Here is a 10937-nt window from a genome sequence, read left to right on the forward strand (position 1 = left end):
ATGGAGAGGCGTGCAAGAGAGTTTCTGGGAAGTTCTTGTGAAGCAATGAAGTCGCGGGGCAAACCAAGGCCCACGGAAAGGGAAGGAGCTGCCCTGATAGCTAAGACGGCGGGGAAGCCATTTATCAACGATACTCAGCTACAACCTTTTCACTCTTTACGATTATTTCGATACAATACTTATTGCAATTATAATTGGCAATTGCATCGTCAGCTACTACACAGCGACAAACATTCGTCTCTTGTGAAGAGCTGCATGCTGGACGTCCTGAGAATAGAATTGATGACTTTATTTGTCGGCTTTTTATGAGGCAATGTGGAGATAGAAATCTAATAATGCGCTATGCAGATTACGCCGCAGAGATAGCGGCATCTTCAAGGTCGTCGGTCTGGGAAGCCAGCTTCTGCCTGTCGGAAATCATTTTTGTAGACTCGCCGCGAGCTCTTCSGAGCCGTAACTTTCCTCCCCAAGGTCCGTCCTGTCCGTCGAGGGCTGTTTGTGCTGCAGCGGCTTCTTCGATGGTTGCAAAGTCGACAAAGAGGTAGTAGTGGTCGCCAGGCTCGAAGCGTTTGGAGGGATGAGGAGTGATGAGCTTGGAGATTGCCTCGCTTTGTTACGTCAGTCTTAAACTCTTTCACAGTGGTAGATGATACACACAGGTTGTATCCCTTGAAGAAGGATTGGACATCGGCATCAAGAGCCTGTTTATCCATTATCTTTGGGAGACCTCCGACATATAAGCGACGGCTGTTTTCAATGTCATTCGGCTTGTTGTTCGAGAAGGCGGTATCTTTGCGCTGCCAGCGGTCAACGAGGGTGGAAGGGGAACCGGCGTTGTCGTTGAGACGAGAAGGAGAACTCTGAGGAGAGCGCGCGGTGGTAGAGCGGTCCTGAGCCGACTTTGCGACACCAGGCTTGATTCTGATGGGTCGTCCCTGGAGGTCTTTGCCATCCAACTCCACCATTGCGCGTTCGGCTTGCTCCTTTGAGGCTAGTTCGACGAAACAGTAGGACGGGTTGCGGCCTGTGAAAGGATCGATCGAGATATCAATGCGTTCGCTATGGTTAGAGGTATCATCAGCCGACGCGCACGTTTCATTTCAGTGACAGGCCGCACATTGAGTATTCTCCTCCCTCGAAGATGGTCTCCACGTCCTCCCGCTTGGCCGTGTAAGGCATGTTGCCAACATAGAGCCGTCGACCTTCGGTGATCGATTGGGGCACCGGTTGCCATGACTTGTTGAAGGGGGAACGGGGGGAGTTGTTGCCGGACTGGTTGTTGAATCGGGGGCTGTTGGTGCTGGGGCTGTCGTCGCTTTTTACGCGCCAATTTGACGAGTTGAATGCTCGACCATTAGTGCGGACGCCGTTTGCCTTGGTGGGAGCTGTTTTGTTAGTCTGTAGTGCTGAGAATCGGAATTGGTGTGCATACTCCACGGTTGTTGTTCGTTGGTCTGTTCCGTGTCGGCCATGTTGACTGTAAATGTCAGGCACGGTCATTGAGCGATATAATGACTCAATGAAGAAGAATCTAGGTAGGTGATACGGAAACTCACCTTTCAATGCTCTAGACTCGCAAAATTGGCAATGCCCGCAACGAGGATGATTCTGCTCCTTTCACAGGGCGCTAGAGACGAGATACAAAAAATTTCCCGCTTTAGTGAGATTAAAATGTTGGGCCCCGCAGGTTGATCGGGCTGCAGTGAACCACCAGGCACAGGGCTGTACAGCTTCGAATTTCAGCTACCAAATAAACTTGCCAAGCGGCAAAAAGAATAAATTATTCTCAATTTCATACAATCTTCTTTCTCACTCCTGCAATTTTGTTCCTCTTGCATTCTGGCTTTCAATGTGGCCAATCTGATTTGCAGACGCTCTAACCTGATTAGGCCTAGCCCGACTGCGAGGAAATTTGTCTCGCCGTCTCAATATCTTTCTTCTTCGACCTCCATCCCTCATCGCTGCGACAGCGTTTGACTATGAGTGTCCCAAAACAAATTGCATCGCAACTGTAATGCCTCATCACACACTACTCAACCAGCAGGATGAAAATCTATCTCATCCGCCATGCTGAGACTGTCCATAATGTGGGACATGCTTGGTATCGTCAACCTTTCACTTGCCATTCGCGTATTTCTCTGAAGAAACAGCGATTCATTGACCTCTTCCCCCTTTTCCGGGAGGCATTAATATAGGGCAGGAACAACAGATTCCGCACTTACGAACCACGGCGTTTCGCAGATTCATCGATTAGCGGCGTACTTCCGGTCTGCGGACGTTAGGTTTGAGCATGTTTTTGCGTCGGACTTGAGTCGTGCTATGATTACAGCGGAGGGAATTTGTAGCGAAACTCTTAGGAACGGGATGTCGGTTGGCCAGGTGATGGTTACGCCGTTGCTGAGAGAGCAGCATTTCGGATCTCGAGAGGGTGTGCGTATCTCCGCGTCAACTACAGCGTCGCCCTCGCCGACGATGGTAGAGCCGGAACCCGCCGAAACCGAGGTATCAATGCGTACACGCGCAAACCGATTCTTGGAAGAATACTTGTTCCCTGTCTTGTTAAGTCACGACGAAGAGACTGAAAAGGACATGGCAATCGCGGTTGTGGCACATGGTATAATCCTTCGCGTGTTGTGGAATTGTTTCCTCTACGCATTCCCGCCGGGAAACGTGTCGTTTTCGCCTGAAGTCGCTGCATTGTCGGCGACCAGGGGAGGGACGCTGGTGCCGTTTTGGAGTAATACGGGATATATGGAGTTGATTTTTCGTCGTCGCATAACTCCAAATATAACCGCGGAAGTAGAATCGCTGTTGTCTGAATGGATTGTAATGGTCTTGTCAATCGATAACAAGACTCATCTGCAAGACTTGCGACGCACAAGAGGCGGGATAGGAAGTTTGGAGCATGACTCGAAGCAGCGGAGTATCGAGTCGTTTTTTAAGCGATGATTTTGATACCCTGGATGTTAAGGGATAAGAACTCAATATGATGACACCTGTTTCACACAAACATGTTCCGAGACGAGATTTTCTTTCATGCGGAAAGTGAAATATATGTCCAACTGCTGTCTGATGAGTTCTCATCCCTACGTTCATTGCGATATAACGATATAGATAGAACAACTCTAATTCATCAATCATAGCTATATAACGTAAATCCGAACAATTATATCAACCCCAACTCCCTATACCCATCCTCCTCCCCTCTCGGGCCACCACCACTACCACCACCACCATCATTGACATCCTCCATCTCATACAGCACCTCAGGCTTCAAATGCTTCTGCCTAAACAGATACCTCCTAATCACATACGGAATCTGCCTCAACCCCCATTCCGCATGAAACCTCGTCGGCACCGAAAACACCTGATCCAATTCTTCCAGCGTCTTCCCTTTTGTCTCCGGCATAAACATCAAAATCAACCACCAACCCACAACATTCCATGCCCCATACCACGCGAAACCGCCCGCGGTCGTGAACCGAGATGATAGAGAAGGCCACGTCATAGCTAAAATAAAATTGAAAAACCACGTCGTCGCAGTCGCAAGCGACATTCCATACGACCTTACGTACAACGGATACGCTTCTGCAGAATACGTAAACGGCACGGGCCCTTCGCCGGGGGAATAAACGACACCAAACAGGAATATCCCCAACGCAATACATCCTATTCGAGCTGTGTGATGGGTTTCGGGGATATAGAAGCTGAAACCCGTGAAGAACATGGATATGGCCATCATAGGGAAAGTGGAAAGCAACAAATTGCGGCGCCCGAAGGTGTCGATTGTGTAAACAGCGGGGATGGCAAATAGCCAGTTTACGACGCCCCAGCCGAGGGAGGCGCTGAAGGCGGAGATGGGGGAGAAGTTTGCTTCGAGGAAGATTTGCGAGGAGTAGTAGGCTATTACATTGACGCCGCAGAACTATCCATTGTCAGTTACGCTTGAAAATGAACGAAAGGAAAAGTGAGAGGCACCTGTTGCAGAAACATGACAATTTCAGACGCAAGCAGAGCACGACGATTGCGCGGCACGGTAATCAACTCAAGCACCTTGTTCTGACCGAGTCGCATACTCGTCTCCGCTTCTAGCAGCGTGTAGATGTAATACACGTCCCTGGCAGCCTGCAACTTCGTATACCGCAGTCGACACATGACCTGATACGCCTTGTCGTACCGTCCTTTACTCATATACCACCTCGGCGACTCCGGGCAAACAAATACCAGCAAACACACTAATATCGCGGGTATACACGCCGAGCCCATCATGAGTCTCCAATTGAAGCCGCAGATATGCGGCGGATCGGGTACCTTGAAAAACGCTAGATCAGCGGCGTAGCCAAACATGATTCCAAACGCAGTCCACATCTGCCATTGCATGACCAGCGCGCCTCTGATCGCGGGCGGACTCGTTTCGGCGGCGTAGATGGGCACAGTGGCTGATTTGGGACCGATTCCGAACCCGAGCACGAACCGGGCGACGAACATGTGCCACCAGGTGTTGACGAAGCCCTGCCATATACATGCCAGCGAAGAGATGACGCAGGTAATGAAGATTGTGCCGCGGCGGCCGAACCAGTGGTTGAAGGGGATTGTGAGCCAGCAACCCGCAATAGCGCAGCAGAGATATGGCGCTGAGTTCAAAAGACCGAGCAGCCATGTCGAGCGAGGGTCGTTGCCGTCGATGCCGAATTGGCTTTTGTATAGGACTTGGGCGCCGTTGACCACAGTTTCATCTATCCTCATCAGTATCTCTTATTGCAGCAGCACGACAAGGACAAAAAGAAACAAGACTGACCCATCCCCTGCACAGCAGCGCATATAGAACAAATCCCAATAACGACATACATCAATACCGGCTGCGACCACCTATTCGTAAACTCCTGCCTCAACACCTGCAACTCTTCCTCCGTCAACCCTTCAATCTCCTCGAATTTCTCCGGTGCCTGCGCCAGCACGGCACCAAACTCAAACGCGCGGATATCCTCTTCATCGCCAACTTGGTGCGTAATACTGAACCGCAGACCTTGTTTTTTGAGTTCGTCGTGCGTAAACCCGGCGAGAGGATTGGCGAGTTTGGTGTTTAGGTTGCGCCGCGCGCGTTCGGCGGCAGTCAGGTTTGTGCGTGTGCGGGTAATGGTGTGGAGGGTGTCTTGTTGGGCGACGAAGTCGGTTGTTGTTGCTGCTGTATTTGTAGTATGTGTATGATGATGCCGTTTGTCGGCAGCAGGTAGAGGGAAGTGATCCCATCCAAAGGTTGATGGCATTTTCTTAAATTAGAGTTAACGATTAGATAGCGCCTTATATCACCGCCATGGAGCTATCTGTCGCTGTCTCGCTCAGTATTGAGTCTTGGTGGCGTTCATGTCACTGTGTATCGGTAGATGAAGATGTATTGATTGCCGTATGAGGCAGGTGATGCCTCGGATGGAAGTATGCTGCCTGATATCAAGTGTCTGTCGGAGATTTTGAGATAAATTGTACAACATTCAACAACTATTCACCACTATTGATCAATCAAAGAGACCACTATTGTCGTGATTGATGGTAGCAGGCATCTGTCAGCGAGCAGTGGAGAAAGTAATCCGGAAAGCACGGATAATCAATATGCTCAAGTATCACTGCCAACGGGGAACATGCATGATCATATCAAATTGTGTAGCGCCGTAATGATATTTGCAGCAAGATCAATCAGAAAAGAAACTTCTTCTTTCCAATCCTTCCAGAAGACGACCGACCCATCCGGTTTCATTCCTTGAGTCAGGTTTGATTGCCAAAGCCCAAAACCAACCAACTAGAGCCAAGTCTTCGGGTCGGTAGTACGTGCTAATAAGTAATAAATAGGCTACGTAGGGCCATTCACGCTCACTAATCAGATTTTATAGATTCAGCTAGACTAGAGTCCTAGCCCGGAGTTAAGTCTTCAAAGCCGTGTGGGCGAGGGCAAGCCTGGGCGAAAGAACTTAGCCCCCCTCGTCTCGCTTAGGGGTCATATATTGGCCGGATATGAAACGATTGATTTGTTAGGCACAGAACTAGCTCGTACGTACGCTGTTAGTCAGTGTAAGAGTATAAGTGGCTCGACGTGATTTGTTTGGTATGGGGCTGCTAGTCTGTTAAACTAGTCATACAATGCGGGGTGAGGCCTGGACTGACAGCCGGCCACACAGACAATACGCCGTACGGAATACGGAGGATAAGGATAGCCTTGCGGATTGTGAATTGTCATAATTTCATACATACACGATGCATCCATTGATGCACACAAGTCACCGTGCCCGACTGAGCAAACAGTAAGACACAACCAATACTGGTTTGTCAGGTAACTAACTATTCCGTAGTAGTACGTAGTGACTAAACTAAATCGGGGCCAGAATCAGGATTAGCTAGTTGGCAGAAAGAAAGTAAAAAGTAACGGACTGCTTCAGACCTGACTCGCGGCAATAAGCTTTGTCTATGAATATACACTATACGAGCTTGCGAGGTCGTGTAAATCGTCCTCACTCTGATCGATTTATAGCACATAGTAGGTCTAAGTACAGCTCTTAATACACCGGATGAATCGGTTGATAACCTTGATATGCGTGAGCCAGTGAAAAGAGCCATCATGTGATTCTTCAGGCTTCCAGAAACCCCATAGAATCATATGATATACATAATACGTATTCTGAAAGACAATTGGCTGCATGGTACTCCGGAAAACGAATCAGCGTCGTGCCGTGCCCCGGTAAGGTCTGGGGGCCGAAAGTGATACGCTAGACTGCTTTGAGGATACTCTTTTTAAGTGATTGATTGTACGTAGTCAATGGTAGGTATATTATTGTATGATTTGTTTTTTTTTTTTTATGGTTCTGCCAACTAAGTCATGAATATGTACAGGCTATTATCTGAATGATTTGGAGCGATGCGCTACAGGAATTACGTCGGGTCGTGACGACCTACCCAGGTACAACAGTTGCTGACCACCACCCACGCAAATATTATGTTCTCAATACTTAGTTGATACTAAACTAGTACACTCTTTAGACTTGTATGTACGCAATGATGCTAGGATGCATAAATCAGCTCGACCAACTAAATCAGCGCAATATAATTAAACTACGAATGAGAAGGGTATATAAGTCATGAAGTATAAACATGTGACAGATCGTATTTCCCGATGCAGTCAAACGCGGAATTGGAGATGTATGAGTCAGGATCGAAATAAACGCCGAGGTCAATGCTTTCCGCTAATTGCTTTCTTTCTTCCCTCTCCTTGCGTTTCTTCTTTGGTTTGGTTTGTTGTGCAAAAGCCAATAGGTCAATAGAGTGTTTGGGATTTTGATTCGAGCGGGCGATTGATAAGCGATCTTGGATATGCCTCTGTGGACTCGGGAAGGAGGGCTCCGTGTCGCAGAACATTACGCATTAGTCGATACGTGTCGAACTGATTTGTGCATATCAATAGGGGTGTCGGGTTGGGGTTGTTGTTGTTATTTGTCGAATAGTAGTAGCTTAGGGTTGTACATGATTGCAGTGAGTGACGGCGAGTAATGAACGCGGCGACGGGAATATGACAATGTCATGTCAGTCTCGAATAAAGTGATATATCATGTTAGGTCGTATGACAAGCGATCAACAGCCTTGTGACAGTAGCCGTGAAACACATAAGGCCATCCTCGCGTCAAGCATAGTGGCCCGTCCCAAAATTTCTAACGAGGCTAGACTAACCAAGTCAGCCGGAATACCTGCAGACTCGTATTGCTGCGCCCAATGCCCATCGTTTGCCGTGACTGGTAAGGCCATACGACACGTTTTGAAAGTCCCCCACATTTCGATCGAACATTCGACCGATCTTCCAAGGATCATGCCACAGCTGAAGTCGTCGATGAGAGGTTTATGCATGATTTGCTTTTTGTGGTAATTTCCATATTCTATCCACTTAGACCACAGCTCTTGACTTGGTTTGTATTGTTGTTCTCCGTCATCTCCGTAATTCCGGGCTGGCTTGGTTTGTTTGTTATTCTTCTTTGATCGTTTGGTTATTGGATGGATGGTTGCAGCCTCAGGGTTGTTAGGGTTTGCGCGACCACCTGACTTTTCCATCTATATGGCGAGACGCTCACCCTGACAGACTGCACCACTCTGACTCGACTCTTGCACTACCGTGCATCGAGATCTTCTCACACAATGCGTATTATGTTGTCCGCGCCATAGCCGTTACAGTCCGACTGAGCATCAACTTTCTGCCTTTGATGACGACTGCCCACTCCAACTCCCACAACTTATTCCGACTGATGATTTCCACTAGGAGTCGACGAAAACGGCAGCCAGAATAAATCTCGAATCAACCAGACAATATACAAAATTCCCAAAACGTAAAGATAAGCGATAATCTTATAAGCGGATGACCGCCACGTGACTCTTCGTCGCAATTGGTAACCCGGTGGTCCTTCGATAGGGCCTCGTCGAGACATTTGTGATGGATAGGCTGATGACGAGTAATATGCGTATGCAGGAGTGGCGGGTGAGGTTGATGAGAGGGATGGTTCACTCTGCGACGAACGGCGCTGCCACATGGTGCTGCCAAGTATCAAGCGTTTTATGGTTTGCTGGAACAAAAATCTGTGTCGTCTGAACGAATTTATACGCGACAGGGTGGACGTGCAGGTAGTTGGGAGGAAATTTTCTCGTCAATTCTTCCGTAACTATGCACTCACTCGCCTCTGCAGGCCCACCACACAATTCAACTAACTAGTCGATATTTGAATCGTGCCACTTGTCAGCCTGACAGCAGAGCAAGACCGATTGCCAAAGTAAAAAGTGGCGTGGAAATATGAATTATCGTTGTGCTAATCACGCGTTGTTACGTCTTTAGCACCCACTTCTTAGTGGTCGAATCGAGTGCAGCGCGTATGTATGAATTTTTTTTTTTGGAAAACGGTCCAAAAGAGGCAAAAGAAGACTGCTGCAGGATGAATTTAAGTCTGATGAATGAAATCAAAGGGTGATGATGGAGTGGGTTCGGAAGAGGTCAAATAAGATAGCTGAGATCTGACAGAATCTTTTTTTGACAACACGAGGTCGAAAAGCGGGCTAGACTTTTAACTAGTAATCATACCGCAGCCAACATTCATGCCAATATCAGCGAAAATTGACAGCCGCGGCAGAAACGACAGCTGAAACAGTGAAAATTCTGACAAAAGTTGACCAAACAAAAGAGCAAAAAAAGAAAAGAAAAGAAAAGAAACACGACGTCAATTTGGTTTATTATGGATCTCAACACTGGCAGTCGGCGATAGCGAGACGATGCGGAGCCAGGAAGTTGTCTAGTAAACGGCGTTTGAAAGAGGATTCGGACATCGAGCCTTATGGAGTTGAATTGACATATTTCTTCTTTTGGGAGTATGTGGTATTCCTCTTTCATCCAGACCAGACAATCAGTATGCTCTTTCATGCATCATCACTTCAGTTCGACTATAAAGTGTGATAAAAACCTCCCATTGATCGTACGGCTAGGTTGACGGACGGCCAGGAAGAGTGCGCGATGTGGGCAGGGTCCAGTTGGCAGGACTCCACCACGATGCAAGACGCTTTAGGCGGAAGTCGAGGGTCAAACTGTCAGTTGCGTGTGAAGGAAAGAAGACAAAAATATAGAGTGGATCGTGTGGGTGTTTATGTAGTCCGCCGATACATTCACATGCTCTGATGGCAACGTGGTAAGAACGTATTCTTTCAGGCTGGCCGTCGCCTTTTCCCTGGCAACAGCCAGAAAAGAGGAGAGAGTAAGGAGATGAAGATATGTATGTACTCAGTCTAGTATATCGTGAAGCGCGGCTCTAACGAACACTAACGCTCAGGGTGGAAATGAGGATTACCGAGTTGGGCCAGGTGCTGGACGCACGGCCTACTACGTATGGTAGGTATTATAGGCGAGAAACTATAATACCGAACGAAGTACATGTATCATGTACTTCTCTCAGTAGTTTTATCTTCAAGTATTTCGGCCATTGAGCAGACATGCAAATTCCAGTTGAAATTTTGAGGGTCTCAGCCTGAACGCGAGGTCTAGGCCAGAAGACTGGCGGTACTACGTACACTGGCTTGGACAGTGGACACTATGCGTGCCGATATGGTCGCTGTAGTGTGCATGTAACTTGATGTAATTATGTATGGCAGTATTAAATGTAAGTCTTCATTGGCTGCATGCTTTTTTTAACCTCGACAGGCCGCCGGAGAGTCAGTTCCGTTACGCTAAAATCACTAGTCGATGCTACTATCTGCTGGCTGCCCTACTACATACGTAGTGGTGCTTAGATTATTACCTCATGAATCGACGCGTATATATTAGACAAGGTGAAGTGGGATGACGGAGCATTGACCGGATTTATCAATTTCTACACGACCACATTATCGAACAATAGGCGTGGCTACCGAGGTACATAGCAAAGTATATACTTTCCCGCCCGTAACCTTGATATTGTGAGCACCGACAACTCCAAGACAGTTCGAGGGAACCTTGAAACGCTACTTATTAATTCACAACCTTGGAAGAGCGGCACACTCCAGATGCCTACAGTATGTACGTACTACGTATCTAAATGCGATCGACGATGCTAATGCCGGTAGAATGAGCCGTCGCGCGTAATACAGATACAGCCAAACTTACAACATTGGCTGGTAAATTACAGCATGATCCGTATTGTTACCCTGGATTACGTCGAGTCCATTTTCCTCGTATGTCATGCATTGACGAATTGCACACAATCATAGGCTAACTTAGTTATGGCAGTCATAACAAAAATACTCCAAAGACTAACTGGTCAATGATTTGTCGACAAAATGAAAATGGCATGTGACTACCCTGCGGTCACGTGGGTATGACATCGCCGGCTATGGCCTTGACTGCGTGAACCACAATCCGACAATCGGATTGTCTGCATGGCGCATAAACAACG

General features: G+C 47.7%; 2 protein-coding genes across 2 annotated transcripts; both read right to left on the bottom strand.

Moving 5' to 3' along the window:
- Positions 1-349: 349 nt before the first annotated feature.
- Positions 350-1472, bottom strand: BHQ10_002741 (uncharacterized protein; the record flags this gene model as incomplete). The annotated part of the gene is made up of 4 exons (XM_040874920.1): positions 350-608; positions 658-1059; positions 1118-1385; positions 1433-1472. The coding sequence occupies 4 exons, from the start codon at positions 1470-1472 to the stop codon at positions 350-352; spliced, it is 969 nt and encodes a 322-aa protein (XP_040731245.1).
- A 1694-nt stretch (positions 1473-3166) lies between these two features.
- BHQ10_002742 (uncharacterized protein) lies at positions 3167-5267 on the bottom strand (the record flags this gene model as incomplete). Its single annotated transcript, XM_040874921.1, has 3 exons — positions 3167-3925; positions 3979-4736; positions 4799-5267. The coding sequence occupies 3 exons, from the start codon at positions 5265-5267 to the stop codon at positions 3167-3169; spliced, it is 1986 nt and encodes a 661-aa protein (XP_040731246.1).
- Positions 5268-10937: the final 5670 nt, after the last annotated feature.

The sequence above is a fragment of the Talaromyces amestolkiae genome (genome assembly GCF_001896365.1).
Source record: "Talaromyces amestolkiae strain CIB chromosome Unknown scaffold4.1, whole genome shotgun sequence".
Lineage (NCBI taxonomy): Eukaryota > Fungi > Ascomycota > Eurotiomycetes > Eurotiales > Trichocomaceae > Talaromyces > Talaromyces amestolkiae.